General features: G+C 49.1%; 1 protein-coding gene across 11 annotated transcripts in view; it reads right to left on the bottom strand.

Moving 5' to 3' along the window:
• Positions 1 to 21,595, bottom strand: part of FOXN3 (forkhead box N3) — a 399,089-nt gene that overhangs the window by 213,611 nt on the left and 163,883 nt on the right. For 5 of the 11 annotated variants that reach the window (XM_045071364.1, XM_004739079.3, XM_004739080.3 and 2 more), the window contains one exon: positions 8,473 to 9,029. In XM_045071364.1, the coding sequence (XP_044927299.1) occupies positions 8,473 to 9,015 (543 nt within the window). In that variant the 5' untranslated portion in view covers positions 9,016 to 9,029. Of the gene's footprint in view, positions 1 to 8,472; positions 9,030 to 12,706; positions 12,890 to 16,248; positions 16,448 to 21,595 lie in introns of those variants that run through there. The other 6 variants (XM_004739082.3, XM_013057726.2, XM_013057730.2 and 3 more) reach the window with 3 other exon arrangements.

Raw genomic sequence — 21,595 nt, 5'->3', positions numbered from 1 at the left:
AAGCAGACCGTGGGGTTTCCAAAAAAGCTCCTTAGAACCGCTAACTCAGAGGTGCCTGGATGGCTAGTTGGTTAAGCTAGTGCCTTCGGCTCAGGTCATGACCCCAGGATCCTGGGATTAAGCCCCACATCTGGCTCCCTGCTCAGTGGGGAGCCTGCTACTCCGCCTGCTCGTATTCTCTCTGTCAAATAAATAAATAAAAATTAAAAAAAAAAAAAACTGCTACATCATTGGGACCCCCACCTTGGGTCCTTCCCTGCATACCCCTTCCTACTTCCTACATGGAAACATGCCAGCTGATGCCACCTCCAACCACGAGGAGCCTCTGAGAATGGAAACCAGCACTGACCAAGAACAGCAGAGCAGAGAGATGGCATGTGTGTCTCTGCCCGGCTCCTCAAGACTTATTCTATGTGGCAGACTAATCCCCTTGTAGTGTGTTTAATTCACTGCTGCTTGAATTTTCTAGAATAAATAGTCAAACCTCATCCTACCTTATCCATCCTTGGAGGTCCCGTGCTCATTCCCACACCAGAAGAATGCTTCCTATATTTAGTCGAGTGCTTCCCCCCCATGAAGAGTACCCACATGACCCATTTTGGGGAAGAGAAGCTTTCTGACCTCAAACGACACCTATCACCTCACTAACCTGGCACGCTTCCCATACCTGTGCTGGTTTCTTCTTCTTCATTTTTTATTATGGCTCCTATTTCCCTGCAATCAAGCTCCCAAAAGGCAAGAACCAGATCTCGCTTTTTAACTTAACCTTTCATGTTACCAAATAATTCTACTGAACAAACTAATAAGGAGAGGACCCTGGTTTCTCTGAAATCACAGGTAAAGAGACACTGACGACCTACTAACACGGAGGCCCTCCACGGAACCATCTGGGAAGTTCTGACAGTAACTTCAGGCCCATGTTAAACCAAACGCAGCCAAAAGATTAACCCTCACAGGGCTACGCAGATGTATTCACTGAGACAAGCGGCAAATACTAAAAGTGACAAGAGTGGGGATTGGGAATAAGGTACTTTAAGGTGACCATAAAACCAAAATTCATAAACAAAAGACCTGCCTAATAAACCACAGTATCATCAAAACACTACATTAGCCTTTTAAAAATACACAATCATCTGTTTCAAGTGCAAAAATGTCCACTGGGAAGATGGGGAATTTTCTATAAAATCTAAGACCTGCCATCATCTTGCCAAAACTTAACAGCATTAAGATGACCAAGGGCTCTGAAAGAGAGAGACGATGGATTAATCCAAACAACCCATCATTATTTATGAAAGAAGCAAAACCTATGACTTTCAAATAGGAGGTCAGTGCGCCAACTTCCCATATTATTTACTGCAGAGAATTATCCTGCAGCCAAAGTGATTTCAAAGGGAAATCCGAAAGCCTCTCCAGCTCAACGGGGGGAGGTTCTGAGAGCAATTTCTTGTTGCTTGGATATCCAGGCAGTGCTTCAATGAAGAAGCACCCCATACACCTACCAGGTACCAGGTAGCCCTACCAAAGAAAACACGGCATTTTTTGAACCATTCATGGGGAGAGCTACTGACCACCAGTGGGGCCCTCGAGTCCAGAAGAACCAAGCTTTCCAGAAGACTTGTAGGGCTCCTTAGCGAGGTCAGTAACAGCCATCACTATGGGAGGACCTGAGAAAACAGTGTATTTTGAAACAGAAGGGCCAGAAACAGGAAACATAAGCAAAAGGAGGGGACAGGGAGGAAGGAAGGACTTCTGCTGGTAAGTTCCAGGAGCCAGGAGGAAAGGGCGTTGGGGGGGCTCACTGGACCACCAGCCGCACATTCAACTCTGCATCCTTCCAGCATTTGGTGTACTGAGTAGAGTAGGAACGGACAATAACGGATATTTTAAGAAGTGTTTGGAACGAGCGAATGAGCAGACAATGAAAAGCCGGCAAGATTGGGACAACAGAAATGCATTCCCCCCACCCCCGCCAATGCATCTAGTATCTGGAAGAATCAGAAAGAAGCAGAGCGCTGGGATCCGTGGGAGAACGTGGCCAAGGATGGTACAGGCTTCTTGGAATGACCGGATGCTGGTACGAAACGCTCCCTACTCCAGCGCTGGCGACAAGGGGTTGTATTTACTTCAGGCGCTGGGACACCATGAAAAGGTTTCAACCTTCTAAGGCAACAAAGTCTATGTTTAGCACGGACAAGAAAAAGCCACGTGCTGGGCAGTATGCACTGGTGAGCAAGAGGCAGCCCATAGGAAGAAACTTTCATTTTCCGCCTGTCCCCCGATTCCACATTACCCTGATTTTTAGGACCTTCCCCACCAAAACCAGACTACGGAGTCCTTCAAAGGGCATCCCTTACCCAAAAGAAAAGAAGTCATCTCTTCTTCCTAAAAGCACCATCATTGGAACGGGTACACGGACTAGCATCACGGGAACGGGAAAGGCTCCTGATACGGCGCTGACACTACCAAAGTGGGGGGCAGAATAGAGGCAACAGTGCATATGGGGGTGTCCCGCCACATAAGAGATCATTTTCCAACCTGCCTTTGAGAAAAAAATCTCATCCACGTGGATGGAGAAGCGAAACGTAAGGGACCTGGCAACTGGAAGGGAGAGCTTGTGTGAACAGTGTCTGTGCACAGAGAAGGGACCCTGGACTTGGGCCAGACGAGTGGAGGGGACCTGGAAGGGATCCTGGAAGCAGGAAGTCGAGAGGGCAGTGGTAGGCTTCGTACAGATGCCACATCTCTCTTCCCATTTGCTGACCACGACAGAATCTGGCCCCATCTCAACAGCACAAAAAGATTCTCTGTGTTTCTTTCTCTACCCTGCACCCCCAAAGTAAATTCTGGGTTTACTGGTGTTATTTTAGTTCCCTATAGGTCATGTTCATAGACTATTTTGAGGAAGAATGTAGAGATCACCTGCAACAGCCTGTCTACCGAGTGTATTCGAGCACCCAGGTTAGTTTAAGCGGAAGGCCCTCCAAACCTGGACGGAGGGAAGCTGAATTCCCATTCTCCCACTTACCAGCTTTGTGACCTCTGGGGAGTTCCTTAACGGCTCTGAGCTTAACTCCTCACCTATTTGAAGAAGGAAAATAGGACCTACCTCACAGGACTGTAGTGAGGAAGTGGGATATGGCATATGGAGGGTTTAAAGAAGGGGTTTCCATATTGTGTCTGTTACTGTTATTACAAAATACACGTGGCTTTTCCCTTCTCCTGAGTCGGAGGTTCCATTTGTTCATCCGCTTTTTATCGAATGAACAAAATCTTGGGATCCTCCAGGAATACGCAACATGCAGAGTCACAGGGCACGCGGTCAATAATTTCAGGCTGTCTGCAGAGCCTCTGATCTCCAAAGACCCCAGTGAAGAAGCCTGGCCATTACAAATTCCTGCTTCCGCGTGAGAGCCAAGACAGCTTAGCACCAGCATCAAAGCTAGAACCAGGTAGCCTGGCTTCTAATCCACTCCTCTTTCAACCAAGACAATAAGCTAAAACTGTATTTAAAGCACTCAGCCCAGGGGGCATGTGGCTGGCTAAGTAGGAAAAAAGCATGTGACTCTGACTCTTGGGCTTGTGGGTTCCAGCCTCCTGCTGCAAACAGAGAATACTAAAAAAAACTAATAATAAAATAAATAATTAAAAAAATCCAGCTCTGGATATAATAAACATACTATTTATTTATCTATCTATCTATCTATCTATCTATTTATTTATTTATTTGGCAGACAGAGATCAGAAACAGGCAGAGAGGCAGGCAGAGAGGCAGGGGGAAGCAGGCTCCCCGCTGAGCAGAGAGCCCAATGCAGGGCTTGATCCCAGGACCCTGAGATCATGACCTGAGCCGAAGGCAGAGGCTTTAACCCACTGAGCCACCCAGGCGCCTCAACATACTTTCTTAAAAATATATATTTATTTATTTAACAGAGAGAGACACAGCAAGAGAGGGAACACAAGTAGGGGGGAGTGGGAGAGGGAGAAGCAGGCTTCCCGCTGAGCATGAGCCAGATGCCAGGCTTAATCCCAGCATCCTGGGATCATGACCCTAGCCAAAGGTAGACGCTTAAGGACTGACCCACCCAGGCACCCCAATAAATATACTTTTGTAGAGTGTTTCCTTGGTAAACCCTCTTGCAACAACATTTTTCATTAAACTAGTAAGAAGTAAAGAGAAGGCACAGAAATAGAAACACACATACCCAAGCGGTTATAATCCAGTCTGTAAAAGGGAATCGCACTTTACTTCTCCTTTACAAGTACTCAGAGAGGTTAGCAGGGGCTCATCTTACAGTCTTAACCAAGATCTGTATTTATGGGGTATAAAACTTAATTCTCAGACTTTGAAACTCTCCTGTGATTGATTCAGGCAAAGGTCCAGCCACTGCTGGTGGGGAACTCTGCACAGGTGCAAACAGCCAACCCCGCGTGGGCCCACAGCTGACACTCGGCATCCCCAGGAGGGGCCACCAGCCTTCCTCACATGAGAACAAGGGAGAATGGTCTATAAAGCATTTTAGGGGGGTGGGGGGCCAAACTTGATCCAGCCTGAAATTATTGACCGCGTGCCCTGTGACTCTGCATGTTGCGTATTCCTGGAGGATCCCAAGATTTTGTTCATTCGATAAAAAGCGGATGAACAAATGGAACCTCCGACTCAGGAGAAGGGAAAAGCCACGTGTATTTTGTAATAACAGTAACAGACACAATATGGAAACCCCTTCTTTAAACCCTCCATATGCCATATCCCACTTCCTCACTATAGTCCTGTGAGGTAGGTCCTATTTTCCTTCTTCAAATAGGTGAGGAGTTCACAGAAATACAAGGGGATAAAAGAACATGCTAAATGAAATTGCCATGAAGCCGCCGGAAGCTGGGCCACTCCAGAGCACAATGGATGGGTCTCTAATGAGGAAGGGCACTGGAAAGGGGAGGGGCCGAGGCTGCTGTCGAGGAAAACAGACGCCAGGCACCTAACAGCCAACTGCACAGCATAAACCACGTTTGGATCCCAATTCAATCAAACATTCTATAAACCCTCAGAGATCTCTAAATATGGATCTGATATTAGGTGAGACCAAGGAAGTGTTTGCTTGGTTCAGGGAGATGCCGGAATTGAGCTGATGTAAAACCTGGCGATTTTTCTTCTGCACACGGTAGGTAAAAGAACATGGGGGGAAAAAAAAAAGTTAAAAACAAAACAAAACAAAAAAAAAAAAGGACTTGAGATCTGGATCTGCTTCGAAGCTTGCGAACTCTCGAGCTGGTCGTGGGCAACGGGGGTGAGAGGGAGTCATCATGTTACTCTCTCTCCACGTGTGTCTGAATCTCTCTAGGATTACAAAAAAAAAATTCTATCTTTCACAATCCCTTTTAAGTCTTTATGTATCCAAGTCTTATAAGAGATAAAATGTAGAGGCACCTGGGTGGCTCAGTTGTTAAGCATCTGCCATCAACTCAGGTCATGATCCCAGGGTTCTGGGATCAAGCCCCACATCGGGTGCTCTGCTCGGCAGGAAGCCTGCTTCTCCCTCTCCCACTCCCTCTCCCACTCCCCCGGCTTGTGTTCCTTCTCTTGCTGTGTGTCTCTATCAAATAAATAAAATCTTTAAAAAAAAAAAAAAAAAGAGAGAGAGAGAGAGAAGAGAGAGAGAAATGGAAGCAAAACTGTCTATTCTCCCCGACTTACTCATTCATGAGATGTTCCCGATGAAATCTCAGCTTTGGAAAGAACCCAAGAGGGCATGTAGTTCAGGGAGTCTCAAATCTGGCTGCAAGTCAGAAACACCCATAGAGCTTATCAGAACCACCAATCCGTCCCCAACCCACCTCAAACCGACTGAATGAGCATCTCCAGGGCGGGAGCCAGAAATGCTCATGGCACGGTGCCCCAGGGGTTGCTGGTGCAGTCTTGGAAGATCCCTCTCCCACATCCCAGGCAGGCAGGTATCCAGCAGGGGACGTGTTCCAAGCCCGCAAGGATAAGGACCACACCGGATCCTGCAATCTCAGTGATACTGAGCTTAAAACTGTGTTCCACACTTTCAGAAGAAAAAAAAAAAATTGTCTATAATGTGCAAGCCTTCCGTTCTCCCCCTTCAACGAACACATATTTCTCACCAACATTCGGGGGCACTTGGTCGCTGCACAGTGGCCCAACCTCAATGTGGAAGCTACCAGCAAGTAAAATCCCCCGGGGCGGGGGGAGAAAAACAAGCTTACCTGTACAGCCAAAGAGGCTTTCACTGAGCAAAGTGTCAGGGAGAATGCCTTCCCCTTTACTGAGCTAGCCAGAGGAGAAACCCCAAATGGAGGGGCCAGCACAGGCACCCTGGAAAGCGGTGGGAGTAACCCAAGAAAGGAGGAGAAACGGAGGAAAACTCACACTCTGGGCTCTGTTCTCGTAAAATCACAAACAATGGGAACAACCTCCCAACGACAACACTGACTGGCATCCGATAAGAAACACGTCAATACAGGTCGGCACAGCTAGGAATCCGGAACCCCACATTTCCTAAGATTAACAATCTCAAATCCATAAAGCCATTCCACTTCCACAGGACAACCGTCACCCCTGGAAAAATGGACTCCCCGAGCAGGGGCTGGGGGCACACAAGGGGGAGATGGCACTCCAGCCTGTGTGCCTTCACTCACACGCACACCCCGCCCAACACACCTGTCACTCGGGGGAGGGGGGGGCTCCGTCCGAATCTCACTGCACACTGCGGAGCTGCTTTGTTGAATGGCTCTGAGTGAGCGTTTGCTCCGTTACTTTTCTGTGTGCTGCCTTCGGGCAAACACGGAGCCAGGCGGGCGGTGACACACAGGACAGGTTCGTGCCAAACTGAACGTGCTGTTCGCCGCCTTCTCGGGGACATGCGACTCTGGGGGACCTGGACAGCATTTTCTTCACTGTCTTCTCATCCTGGAGTTGCTTTCTAAGATTTTCCCCTCCTAACCATAAAGACCCAGCTATACAGAAATATTTAATAGCACGGACTTGGATCTTGACGGGGTTGCGGTGAACCCTCTTTAAGTTCAAAGAAGAATGGTAAAGCAGTCAACAGACCAAGTACGAGGTCGGTCTCCGTGTGCTCCTTTGGCGAGGTGGAGGGAAGGACAGAGAGCAGTGGACACCCAGGGACAGCGGAAGCGCCCCACGAATGTCACACTTAGTGAAAAATACGGACGTGTGGTCTATTTGCATGTGCACACCAGACCCAGGCATCGCCTGGCCCAGCAGTCAAAGGCAAAGCTCCTGAGTGTCCACATCCTTGCCGGGGTTCCCAAGCAAGCCCCCTCCTCAAACCCTGCATACCCACTCCCCATCTTGAACATAAACTCCAGGGGAACAGCATTTGCAGAAAAACGTGTCCCAGCTGCAGCAAGGAGAAATATGGCGTCACCCCTTCTTGATTCATACTCTTCCACGCCCAAGACGAGCAGAGTTTTCTCCAGCTTAGATTTTACTGCAAACAGGACCATGTTTCTGGAGAAGGAAAGGCCCCAACACTGCACAGCCAGTGGACCCACAGCCGAACTTCAAGAAGGGGCAAAAGCAGATCTCCAGCTATACAATGAAATGTCACTATGGTGAAAACCCAGGCTGAAACATACAGGAATAATCTGACAACTCTGGGGCCAGAACATTTCCCAGCTTACGTCCCAAATGCAGCTGTTAACTTTTCAGAACTCCAAAGTCAGACCGCAGCTCTGCATTCCAGCCCTGTCAACCCTCTCTCTACTGTTCCTACCATGATATTACAGAAACTCTCGTTTCAGCAGACCAGGAAACCTGGACTAAGACCGTACAGTCAAAAGTCAATCTCTTGGAAGCCCATCTCTAAAGGGAACTTGACCCCAATTTTTCATACCCATTGTTTTGAAGTTACCACTTACGGGTATGCCTGATTTTATTGGAGTCACCTCGGCAATCCACGTCTTTGTCCGGTATGGGAGTGTACTGTTTGGCCACCTCCCAATGCCCATTACTGTCCATTTATTCTAGAATCCTGGAGAGGCTGCCCCTCTCCAAGTTAACACTTAGAAAAGAAATGCCATTTTTCTCTTGTCCCAGGTGGCAATTTTCCTCCAATGTATACATACATACCCCACGGTTAATGGCTGTCCTTGGAACATGGACCTGTGTCTGTACTGCAAAGCCAAAGGGACCCATCCACATTGAGTGATGATCCCAAGAACCAATCAAGTATGCGAACCACCGTTTTGCGATTATGTTCAGATACCACAGTGGGAAACCCTCAATCCAGCATGAAGACCAGAAACACAGTCCAATGACCACGTTGAAGGCAAAGGACGTTCTCTGCCACCAAATGAATGAAATAAAATTACTCAATTATAACTGCGCCCTTCGGTGTAGTGAATTTACATCCCTCGACATTGTTTTTTCATGGGGAGAAAGGGCACATTTTTAAAAAAGAAAAACTTGAGTTCCAGACCCAAAGAGCTTACCTGACTCCTCTCCTTGTCCACTTTCTTAAAACACTTATTCAAAGACAAATTATGTCTCACTGAGTTTTTCCACCCAGTAGGTGCATTTGCAAAATACGGAAAATGTTCCAAGATCCAGTTGTAGATATCCTTTACTGGCAGGCGCTTGGTTGGAGAGTCCTCGATGGCCATAAATATGAGGCAGCTGAAGGAGTAGGGGGGTTTGCAGTTGGGGTTCTGCCTGGCATCGTAGGGCATGTCAGAGTGGGCAGGGGATGGAGGGGTGTCATCGTCCAGGTCCTGGACAGGGCTGACACTCCTGAGGACTGACTCCCCGAAGCTCTTCAGCAAGTTCTTGCTCTCGTGAAGCCAGTTCAAATTGGTCAGCTCCTCATCTTCCATGGCCCCCTCTTCTAATCGGATGTCAGGCAGAGAGAAGTCGAGGTCATCGTCCTCCTGCAGGGCCTTGGAGAAACCACCACCCCGGTAACACTGACTCAGCCCACTGGAGACGCGAATTCCTGAGCTTTCTGGCTTCTTACTGGGAGGCATGACGGGACCCATTTATGTGAAGGCTCCTGGTGAACAGAGTACAAAGAAAAGATGAGTTGGGGAAACCCAAAACAGAGGCAGCTGTGCCCTCCTCATTCTTTTGCGCCCACCCCCCCAACCCCCACCACTTCTATGGACCCCATGCCCCTGGGAACAGCATCTCCTGCTGCCAGGCTGAGGACAACAGACCCACCACCCCATCACTCCACCACTATAAAGTAAAAGCAGTCCACGAGTGTAGCCCTGTGACCCTGCCACCTCTTAAAATACAAGGAGACTGAAACTATTTACAGTATCTTTAATAATGCAAATACATCACAAAAAGAATGGGAACTCTACAAAGCTTTCTTCCCAGATTCACATCACCATTATATTATCACTGTGCCCCGCTGGGAATAATCAGTTATTTCTTAGTGCCTCAGTTTCTCCTCAGAATATGAATGCATAGTGGCACCTGGGTGGCTCAGTGGGTTAAGCCTCTGCCTTCAGCTCGGGTCATGATCTCTGGGTTCTGGAATAGAGCCCCCCAATGGGGCTCTCTGCTCAGCAGGGACCCTGCTTCCCCCTGTCTCTCTGCCTACTTGTGATCTCTCTCTGTCAAATAAAATCTTAAAAAAAAAAAAAAAAAAAAAGAATACGAATGTATATACAGGCAAGAACTCTTTCAAGCCTCACGACAAACACTGCGAAGTAAACACCATGCCCCACACTCTGGTCACTTGGGGTTCTAGGCCTCAGGGTTTATCCTTCCCTCCCTGCCCCCACTGCAAAATACCTGCAAGTTTAAGACCAGGTGTTTCAGATTAAGTTCAGCTGTCTCCACATGAAAACCATGACAACCGTCCCAGAATTAACATTCTGACCACAGCATGTGCTGATTGGTAGTGTTTTATATCTGACTGTATCTTTCCTCCACAAGCAATGGCCCCAAACTCTGCAACTTTAATCACAGCTGGCAAGTTTAGAGAGTGGTAAACAAGGAATTCTGTGGGTTGGAACTAGAGGAAAAAGTGCGTTCAATTACTGGGACACTACACCCCAGATGAAAAACTGAGTAACTCTGGGCACCGCACCAATCAATGGGACTGTGAAGACAAGCCACTAACTGAAATTAGAATTGGTGAATAAAGTTAGAGGAGCAACCTGCAGCTTAAACTGGAAGGTAAACGCAACAAAAATCGCTACAGAATTCTATTCTGCACCCCCCATGCCACCCCCATTTTTATCAATGACCTAGAACAGGGAGTACAACTTCGGATGAGAAAAGAAAATGAGGACGTGGCAAGTCCACAAACAGAATGACCCCGATAGATACAAAGCATATTCAACCCTCGAGTACTCAGTGTAAGACAGAAAGAACAGTAAAGATAATGAAAGAGGTCTCCCACTGTCCACTCGCAGCGCTCACACGATAGGCTTGGTTTAAGAAGCATGTCTGTTTTATTTTCTCCCCGTGAGTAAGAAGATCAAGCCATCTCTCCAGAAAAACAGAATGAACACAAAAAGCAGACACGATCATTCTAAGACTCCAAATGCGCATTGGCAGTGTGCTGAAAGTAACTGCTTCAGCTGGGGAAGCTCTGGAATGGGATTCTAGAAAGCGTAATGTGAGACACCCAATGGCCAGCCAAGGGTGCCTGAAAACTCCAGCACCCTCCCTCCAACACAAGGTCCCCACACAGAACCTGCGGGCAGAAGGCGGGAGGAAGCTTTCCGGAGCTACTGAGAGATGCCCAGCTCCAAGGACAGAAAACTTCCAGTTTCAGCCACAGGGACTTCTTTCCGTCAACAAGAAACCTAACCTGAGTAGCACAGGACACAATTTAAAGAATAAGCTCGTATCTTTAGGTTTGGGGGTATGACAGAAGCCCCGCCTGGTAATGTTTTTACCATTTTTATGAACAAATCAAAGCTAGGCTTGTCTCCCTTCCAGTTTCCCCAGATCCCATCACGAAACCCTAAGTTTCTGAAAACCGGGAATATCCACACAGTAGAATACAAAGCGGAACGAAATACTCCAGGCACTGAAGTCAACTTCAGCTCCAGATGAAAGTTTTATGTCTCCCGAGCTTCCAAACAGGAAAATTATATCATGGCTGACAGTAAAGTAATTTAATTGCACTGTTGCTATGACAACATGCTGCTCTTTCTTTTCAATTTGCTTATTTGTCAGAAGCTTCCCAAAGGAACTAACACACGATACTCCATGTTTTCTTTTGTTTTAAACAAACATTGCCAGCAGTATGGTCTTATTAGAAAAATGGCACTGTGGAGAAGAGAGTGACGGGGGTCCGCTACCTAGGAATTATCTGTCTGCTTTTTGTTTCTGTCCCCTCGTGCTGTCCAACTGTAAACTGCAACCCTATAAATCCAGCATTTTCGCAGCAACGGTATCAAGAGCTGCTGATCACTACAGTTCCATTTTAAAAAACAGTTCCCAGAAACCACCGCTGAGGAGTTTTCCATTATTCTACTCTAACTACATAATTTGCCAAATCTTTTTTTCCTCCTATTTTGGGGGGGGGGGAGCGAGCGAGAATCCGGATCATGTGAGTCTGCAGTTAGGCAAACATTTTTAATCTGCTACCACAATAGGGTTGCTCCACCAGATACGCAAATAGTTACTCACTACTGACCTCCTTACAACTTTACGGTGTGCTATTAGTTACATTCCACACACACACAATCACACACCCTCTTTCTGTTTTTATATGATTTGCTGTGTTTTGTTATCTTATTTGCTTTCCAAGGGAGAAAATGCAGCAGGAAAGCTGCATTTCTTGCCCACTATCAGAAGGTTTCCAAATAACTGACAAACACATTACTGGTCCAGCTTTGAACAGATGTTCGAAGTGAACTTTGAAAAGTTAAGAAATCCTCTCCAAGCCGAGCAGGGCAGTCGCGAGTTTGGAGGGGCCGGGTAACCCCCCTCCGCGCGCGCGCGCGCGCGCACGCACGCGCTCCACTCCCGTCTACTGTACTTGTCAAAAACATTTCAAGGGGACCTGCGGGAGCGGCGATTGGCTGCGTCCCGCGTCAATCAGCGACGTTGCCAAGCAACGAGGAAACCGCTCTGCTCCCCGTATACTGGGCAATTGGGAGCTCGCATACCTTCACTGCCGGTCAGATGTCATAAACCTTTTATTGGCCGCACCGCGGCGAGCCTTAAAAACACATCAATAAAAGCCCGCCGTCCCCCCAACTTCTCCAGGGCCCAAAGAGGGTTTCCTAGAGAGCCGGGGTAAGGAGGGGTCAGGCCTCGGGGGTCTTGGGAGACGCTCACTGCCGGTGCCAAGCCCGCACAGTTTGGGGGGAGGGGGCATCTTTGTTAGGAGCCTGTTTCTCATCTTGGGGTCTCCCCTAGAGCAGCACCCCCTCCCCCGGCCCGGAACGGCGGGGATCCCGTCCTCCGCGGACAATACCAACTCTGCTCCTTTCGGGCGTCTTTTGGAAATCGAGACACCGGGAAACAGCCCGCACGTCGGGGCAGGAAACTCTTCGGACCGGGCAACTTCCCCGCTCGGGGGCTGCAGTCTCCCCGCCCGGCCGGGCCCCCCAGTCTGAGCCCTCCCCCCAGGAACTGCGGAGTCCCTCTTCTGCCGTGAGCGGCGAGGTCGCCTCCAAGACGGCCTCGGACGAGCGCCCCCGCCCCGAGTCACCCCAACCCCACCGGGGCGCCAGCGGGAGCGGGGAGCAAACTCACCTGGCCGGAGCGGGGAGCGGGGGCGCGGGGACGCCGCAGCCCTTCAGCGGGAGCCCACAAAGTTTCGCGGACGCCCAGCGGGCATCGCTTGGTGGCCCGGCTAAGGACGCGCGGGCGCGGCGCGGCGGGCGGCGGGGGGCGGCCGCGGACGCGGGCGGCAGGGGCGCGGGGGTCGCGGCGCGGCATGGGACCTGCGGCGTCCGCCGGGCGCGCCGCGCGTCCTCCCGCCGGCCCCGCCGCTCTCCCCGCCCCGTCCCGCCTCCCGCTCGCCTCCGCCGCGGCGCGTCGGGCCGGGGCGCGCCGAGCGGCGAGAAATTGTTTCCACTGCAAACAAAAAAAGGCGACACATGACCAGGCAGGAGGAGGGGAAGCGCGGGGAGGGAGGGGCGCGGAGGGGAGGGACGGAGCGGAGGGGGCGGAGGGAGCCGGAGAGAGGGAAAACGTGGGCCGGGCCGCCGGCTGCCCGGGGTGCGGACCCGCCGGGGCGGCCCATGTCCGCGCGCCCCTCGCCGCGATCGACCCCGCGCGCCGTGCCCGAGCGCTTTCCGGGGGACGCACCAGGGCCCGGGCCGGCCTGGGCCGCGCGGACTCGCCTCCCGCCGCGCCGCGGGGCGGGGGTGACCGGCGCGGGCCCCAGCGACCCGGGGTAGCCGCGACCGTGGGCGGCGGGGCTGGCGGGCGGGCGGGCGGCGCGCGGCCTGCCCCTTCCCCAGCCTCCGGCCACGCGGGCGGGCCGGCGCTGTGCCGCTGGCAACGTGTCGCCGGAACGCTCCTACCCCATCCGCATGCCTTACAAGGCTCGAAAGTAAAAATAAAAAGAATTACGATGCGGGCGAGCCTTGCGAGGGGGAGAAGAGATTCCACTTCTCCCCAACTACGGCGTCCTGGCGGGGCTCCCAGGCCGGTCCCCAGCCTTCCTCCAGCGCCCACCTCGAGCCCTGGGAGGAAAGGCACAAAGGCACCGCAGCCCCCCGCCCGCTGGCCGCTCCTCCTGTCGTCTGCCGGCGCGTGTCTGCGGAGGGAGGGAGGGTGGCCATTACAGACAACCGAGCAAGAGGCCCGTCCTAGAGGCCACGCCGGTAGGTAGGGCCTCTGGATGGGTGGGGGACGCTCAGCGCCGCGACCGACTTAGAAACCTCGAGAGAAACCCGGCCTTATCGCCTTCACATTTCGAGTTCTCGGGAACCCGACAGACAATTAGCAGAGCCACCCAGCGACCGGCGGCGCAGCCACCACTCCAAGTCTTTAGGCTCCTCCAAGGAAGGGCCACCCACTGCTAAAGCTGCCTTGGGAGAGGATGAGAGGAGAGTCCAACAGGACACCCTGGTGGTGACACAAATAAAAATAGGATTGCACCCCGCTTGCACAGAGCCAAATCTGTAGGTTCCTCCACAGAAGAGAAGCCCAACCCATCACCCCTACCCAAACCCACCTGGGCCTGTGGACCGGCCATTTTGAGCTGAGAAGGGAAGAAACAGCGGTGAACCCCCTCAGAAAGCCCTCTAGTTTGCAGCATCTCATAATGGAGCCAAAAGGGGAGAAAAAACCCACAGGGCTCCTGAATTTTTCTTCCCCCCAAAAATAAACCCCAACTGATTTGGGAGTCATTCCTTTTAACAAAGCTTCCAAGTGGAGGGTGGCCGATCTTTAAAAACACTCACCCCAAGGGTTATTACTTACCCTTGGTCTGGCAAATCCCACCCAGGAGATGACTCCAAGGTGGAGGCCCAGGGGTGGCTGGCGTTCATCCAGCCCCACCCTTCTTAATTACTGAGCACTTGACATGACCTACCCAAACTCACTAAGCAAAAGGTGTAAGGTGAGAGAGACAGCTCTGAAGCCTCACAGAGGTACTGGTGACATCAGCGATTGGACATCGGTCAAGTGTAGGTGGCACCCTCCTTCTGCCTATCTGTTGAGGGACTGAATCTCCCGTCAAAGCAACCAAGGCCAGAGACCTTTGTCCAAGCCCCCTTGCCCACCCAGAGAGGAAGAAATACTCCCCTGCCATCCTTCCCACCCATCACCAGCTCCCAACTCTCCCCATGGCCAACAACACTCACACGGTACCTAGAAATTTCTTTCACACTAAGACAAGTGGTGTGTTAATTTTCACTCCAGTCCTTTCTTTGTCCTCAGAGTTCAAGCACACAGAATAGGTCATTCTTGAAATTCTCCGTGTGAGCTGTTTAGCCTCCAGTGTCCAAACCAGCCATGTAGGTGAACAACACCTTTAAAACAGGCATGCCTTGGGCCAGGAGAAGCCCTGAGTAGAGGGTGGAGTATGGTGAGGTCAGCTGTCTTTTATGAGCCTGCCTCTCTTTCCTTCTGCATGTTTTCAGTTTCTTCCCTTCTCAAACATATAGACCTTCTCTAATTATGACTGGGTTACATCCCAGGAAGCCCATCATCCTAAACTGAAAATATCCAGGAGTCAAAAATGCATTTCATACATTTCATACACCTAACCCACCGCGTATCACAACTCAGCCTAGCCCACCTTGAACGTGCATAGAACACGTACATTAACCTGCAATTGCAAATTGCAAAATCACCGAACATACATGTTGGATATCTCATGAGGTAACTTACCGACTATTGTCCTGCAAGTGGAAAACAGAAGTTGTATGAGTACAGAATGGCTGCAGCCTAGCCGGTTGTTGGCCCGGTGATCCCATGGCTGTCTGGGAGCTGAGGCTTGCTGAAGCTGCCCAGCCTCCGGAGAGGGGATCGGACAGGATATCACTAAGTCAGGGAAAGATCCGAATTCCAAACGTGAAGTCTGGTGTCTACCAAATGTGTATCGCTTTTCACACCGTCATAAAGTCAAAAAATCGTATGTCAAACTATCATACGTCAGGGACCATCCGTATTCCTTAACCCCGCTCTCCCACTTATCCTGGGTGAGACGGCAGGAGGCATCAGCCTGACGAGGCAGTGGGGGGCCAGCACTGCCTAACATGGAGAGCGACCTACACGCATCTGCCTACCTGTCCGTCTGAACTGGGGGAATCCATTCGCACATTTGTTGAAAACCAGAGCAAGGTTTGGTGCAGCTCCTTTCCACCTTTAAATTCCACAGAACCACACCTCTGCAATAGATGCTCCCTGACCAAAGAGCGCAGGGGCCAAAGTCTTTGGGACAACTCCATGTTCAATACCCTTCCTGAACATTCAGAAGTTCCCTTGCCCCTGAGAAGTCTCCAAAAAGCCATTTTTTACAAACATGTTCAACAGCAGAATCCTGCGTGTGCCCTGGAACTCACTTTGGGCAACACTTACATCCTGGCTGGGGAGCGGCTGGGACGATTCCACAGCCCCTTCCAGGCCTGGGCCGGAGGCATATGCACGTCTGCAGCGGGAAGACCTGGCCTCCCGCCCAGCCAGTCCCCAGTCGGTGTGGAACCTCAGGCTCCTCCTGTGTGCAGAGGAGTGCCTCTCCCCTTGACGATTTCTGCCATCTTCTCCAACATGCTCCCCTGCCCTGCACCGTGGAAGCCTCTCTCCCCATCCCTGGTTCTTTGGCTAACATGATTACTTACAGAATAGTTCAGTGTAGCGCCTCTGAGCCCCCATGACGCAGTAACACCTGAAGAGATGAGCAATAAGAGGCCACTGCAGGTGGGAGGGCTGGGGACCTTCGTGTATGAGAAGCAACCTGAGGCCGGCCTGCAAGCATGGTCTCCTGGATCCTTCAGGCTGACTCCAGTGAAGAGGACAAAGGAGTGGGAACCCAGGTCAGCCCGAGGCAGGCAGCACAGCTGGGCTTCTCAGAATTGGGGAGTCATGTGGCAGTCCCTCCCTCCCCTTCCCTCTGAGACCACAATGTCTTTCCCACTTCCCTCTACACATCTCCTCCCTACAGGCTGGCACTCTCTGCTCACTTAGGACCACCTGTGGCTGCCAACACCAAGGCCACAACTTCTGACTCTCCATACCCACCACCTACAGACTGCCTCTGCCTTCCATGCCATGGTCTACATCCTCAGGGAAATAACCCGATTGGCCTAGCCTGATTTAGATGCCTTTTCCTTTCTGCCCTTTCCCTCCTGTCCACTGAGGCTAGGTGCATGAAGGAACCATCAGGAACACCAGGACGAGGGATGACTTTAGAAGGAGGATATCTAATGAAGACGAGTTGGTGTCTGACCTGTTACAAATGGGGAAGTCATGTTAAAGACCTGAGCTTTTCAATTAGGGACACCCAGGAAGCCATACCTAATAGGTCAGAATCTTCTAGAATGGGTCCCAGGCATGCACATTTTGAGAAGGCACTACAGGAAGAGTTCATGTTCCAGGCAGGAGAAATGGATGGCACAAGAAAATGTATTAAATGTGGCTTGATCGTATTAGAAGATGCACTGGTTCCTCAAACAAATATTGACTCCCTACCAAGTCCATAGCATTTTGTAAGTGCCAGAGATAGAAGGGTTTTGTTCCTTATGGAGCATGTGTGTGAGTGGATAAGAGTGGAAACATAATATGACCAAACTCTTTAATGCTAAGGTGAGCAGTTTATAGGCACTAACGCAAAGGGCAAGAGGAAGTCATTGAGTATTTCTGAGCACAGAAGCTTTTTTTAAAAAAACATTTTATTTATTTATTTGACAGAGATCACAAGTAAGCAGAGAGGCAGGCAGAGAGAGAGCGAAGAAGCAGGCTCCCTGCCGAGCAGAGAGCCCGAGGCGGGCCTCGATCCCAGGACCCTGAGATCATGACCTGAGCGGAAGGCAGAGGCTTTAACCCACTGAGCCACTCAGGCGCCCCCAGAAACAGGCTTTAAAAGACTGGCTTGGAACTAGTAGATAAATAAGTCCCAGAAACCTCATACACAGTTCAGTGATTATTAGCAAGAAAACTGTATTATAAACATCTAAACGGAGTGACTAGATTTTAATTGTTCTCAACACTGGAAGAAATGATAATAATGTGACACTAGAGAGATGTTAGTGAACGCGACAGGGGCAATCGTGGTCTAATATCAAATATATATGTTGTATATCTTGCACTCACACACAATATTGTACATCAAATGTATCTCAGTTTTTTAAAAAAGAAGAAGGGTTGTGGAGGTGCATGGGAGGCTCAGTTGGTTAAGCATCTGACTTCTGGTTTCGGCTCAGGTCAGGACAGGGTAGTGAGAATGAGCCCTACGTGGGGCTCTTTGCTGAGCACGCAGTCCGCTTCAGAGCCCCTCCTTCTGCCCCTCCCTGCCCCCCCAAACTCATTTTCTCTCTCTCTCTCTCTGTCTAATAAATAAATAATTAAAAATAAAAAATAAATAAAAGAATGGTATTGTGGTTTCAAGATGAATTTGGGGGGAGGAAAAGAAAAAAAATGAAAAAACCCAAAGTTTTTCATTAGAACTACTGAGAAAGCAAGGCCACTGTCCACATAAAAGGTAACAAGGACTTTTTTTGAATGGCTTTTAAAAAAATTATAAAATATGCTAAGATATCAAAATATCTTAGCCCTCTGAGCAGCAGAGTTATGGGGTAAATTTTTTGGCCTGCTTCTTTCACATGTGTCTATTATATTCCAAATTTTTGACCATAAGCACCATTACACCACATTACAGCAGTGGTTCTCAGCCTTGACTGTGCAGCAAAAAAATTGCTGGCCCCCACCCCCAGTTTCTGATTCAATAGATTGGGGCTGTGGCCTGATAATTTACATCTCTAACAAGCTCCCAGGGACGCTGCTGCTGGTTGAGGGACCACACTTTGAGACCCAAGGACTACAGAAGAGTCAGCAAGACTGGAAAAAATGACTGTATGAAAGCCTTCAAAGGAAAAACAAAGAGAGATTGTCAAGTATGAGAAAAGAAGGGACGATTATGATCAAAGAAAACCCCTGAATCACCGGTTGGACTAAGTGTCTTAGAGATAATATATAAGAATGCTGTGGGTCATGGTAGAAAAGCTGCTCCCTTCCCTTGAGTGCAGAAGGAGGAAAAGACCCAGCATAGCATCACATCTGGAAGGCCCTCCACTCTTGGAGACTTTTAAGGTTTGCTCTGGCATCTTGGCCCTTGCCTGCCATCCTCTCTTGGTTTTCCCCTTGTGCATTCTTGGTGTTTACATGACAGGTTCTGAAGGGTGTAGCCTTCAGAAGGGAAGGGAAAAGGCTTCCTCAAATTTCTCCAGGAGGGAACAGAGCCAGGAGGCTTCTTTGAAGAAGGAAGGAGGCATGTGTGATAAGGGAAAAGACGGTCAAATGGGTGAGGTGAAGCTCACTCCCTCAGGTGCTCTCACCAAACTCCAGCTTCTCAAGTCTCCTGCTGGAGGAAACACAGAGACCCAGAACCTGTCAGCTCCTCTTTGAGCAGAAACACAAGTGTGAGGGAATCATCCAGAATCCAGATTTAATCAATGTCTTCAGTTGACAAGTATTTATGAAGCATCTAGCTGCTCCATGCCCAGGACTGCATGAAGGGGACCAGGAAGGAACCTGGAGAAACAGAAGGGGCAGCTCTTGCCCTCAAGGACCCAGGAGACTTGGGGAGAATTTACGAAGCGACTATAGATAACACACACACACACACACCAAAACACCGTGGCTGGAGGAGGTGTAGCCTGATGGCTGGGACCAGGTTCCTGATGTCCCTTAACCACTTACTAGCTGCGTAACCTTAGTCAACGTGCTTAACTTCTTTCTCTCCACCTAGTTTCCTCATCTTGAGAAAAGGTGGGTAAGGAGGTAGAATGCTAGCAAGGCCCTCTCATAGGGTTCTGATGAAGATCAAATGAATTAGTATTAAAACACACATAGCCCTGGCACTCAGCACCACTTTTGTTAAGTAGATAAATTAAAAGGAAAATATGGATATAGTTGACTGCATACCAATTTAAAATTTGTGTGTAGGGCCGAGGTCCTATAAATCAAGCAGAAAGATAGATTTAAAAATGAGGAAGTGGGGCACCTGGGTGGCTCAGTGGGTTAAGCCTCTGCCTTCAGCTCAGGTCATGATCTCAGGGTCCTGGGATTGGGCCCCACATCGGGCTCTCTGCTCAGCGGGGAGCCTGCATCCCCCTCTCTCTCTGCCTGCCTCTCTGCCTACTTGTGATCTTTCTCTCTCTGTCAAATAAATAAATAAAATCTTTTTTAAAAAATGAGGATTTGCCATATGTAGGAAAAGGGGTTAATAATTTAAATTTAGAACACTAACAACTCAATGAGAGGGGAAAAAAAAAGTATCGCCCTAATGAGAAAAGGGGTAAATTCACCAAAAGAGAAAGAAAAATGATGACTACACCCACCTCATATACCCACCTCATTAAAAAACAAGAAATGTAAATTCAAACAATTATGATACCTCATTTCATCTAACAGATTGACACAGACTGAAAAGGACGAACCACATCACTGTTGTCCAGGGTTCGGGAAGAAGTTGACTTGGTACAGCTGTTCAAGGGCAACTTCGGGAACCCAGCCACAAACCCTAATTTTCCAACTTCTAGGAATTTGTCCTAGGGAGCTTCTCTCACAAGACCATTAACTTGCCCAACAGATTGACGACCCCCATGATCCAGTGACCCGCTGAGTTTCCCACAGTTACCAGCGCCTGACACACACAGAGGATACTCAGTCAGTACTTACACAGAGGATACTCAGTCAGTACTTACTGGAAACGTGCACCAGAATATGCAACATTGTATCTAGGAGGGTTTGCTGGGGCACTGTTTAAAATCACAAAAACTCAGGGGGTGCCTGGGTGGCTCAGTTGTTAAGCCTTCAGCTCCGGTCATGGTCCCAGGGTCCTGGGATCGAGCCCCTCATCTGGCTCTCTCCTCAGCGGGAGGCCTGCTTCTCCCTCTCCTACTCCCCCTGTTTGTATTCCCTCTCTCACTGTGTCTCTCTCTGTATAAATAAATAAAATCTTTAAAAAATAATAATAAAATAAAATCACAAAAACTCAACAGACCTGTACCCCTGGGGATAAAAATATATGTTTATAAAAAATAAAAATATTTTAAAAATAGGAAAAAAAATAAAATAAAACAAAAAAAAAATCACAAAAACTCAGAAACTGCTTCAGTGAGAGGCTGCAGGCATATTATGTGCTGTGGCCCACGCTGGCCCCATGCTCCCTTTGTTCCCTCCCATTTGGATTTTCGGGTCATTTTCAGTGAAGCCCTCCTTATTCAGAATCATTTTCACGTTCTCCTATCCTAGATGTGTGAATCAATTTGCAAACATTTCATAAAGAAAGAGTGTGGGGGGGAAAATAAACGCATTGGAGAAGCAAGTTTAAGTATCTTGTGATCTTTTCAATCAGAAGTAACAAAATGATTCCTTTCTGAAAAGGCTGGTGCTCTGAGCAAACAGGAGAATCGCCAAGTATAACACACATTGTACCTTGTGTTATGGTGTCTACTGACTGGTTGTAAGAAGGCTTTCAATTGATAGGTTTTTAGTATCAAACTTTCTCTACAAACTCCTACACAGGTCCAAAGATAAGGGAAAATACTCTTGAATTAAGAATTTGTGGGGGAGATAAAAATAAAATAAAATAAAATAAAATAATAAAATAAAAAATAAAAAAAATAATAAAAATTAAAAAAAATTAAAAAAAGAATTTGTGGGGGAGGGCGAAGATTTACTCCCTCTTTTCAGATTGATCTCTAACAATTTGTGCTTATAAAAGACCAGATGTGGTTATATCTTATTATATATTTTTTCCAAATCTGATAGAAAAATCTGTGCCCAGCTGAGGCACTCCATGTGGCCAGAATTACTTCTGCTTTTCCCACCTTCCGAGGGGTCCTCTGGGCAGTCAGAAGCCTGCTCTAAAAAAGGCAGAGCTCTGAGCTCCCACTCTGAGCTCCCGGACCCCATTTATCTATAGTGGAATGTCATTCCTTGGGGAAGTTATGTTCTATGAAGTCT

Source organism: Mustela putorius, unplaced genomic scaffold (genome assembly GCF_011764305.1).
Source record: "Mustela putorius furo isolate JIRA1106 unplaced genomic scaffold, ASM1176430v1.1 tig00000129_pilon_pilon_pilon, whole genome shotgun sequence".
Lineage (NCBI taxonomy): Eukaryota > Metazoa > Chordata > Mammalia > Carnivora > Mustelidae > Mustela > Mustela putorius.
This window is presented reverse-complemented; position numbering and strand designations above follow the sequence as displayed.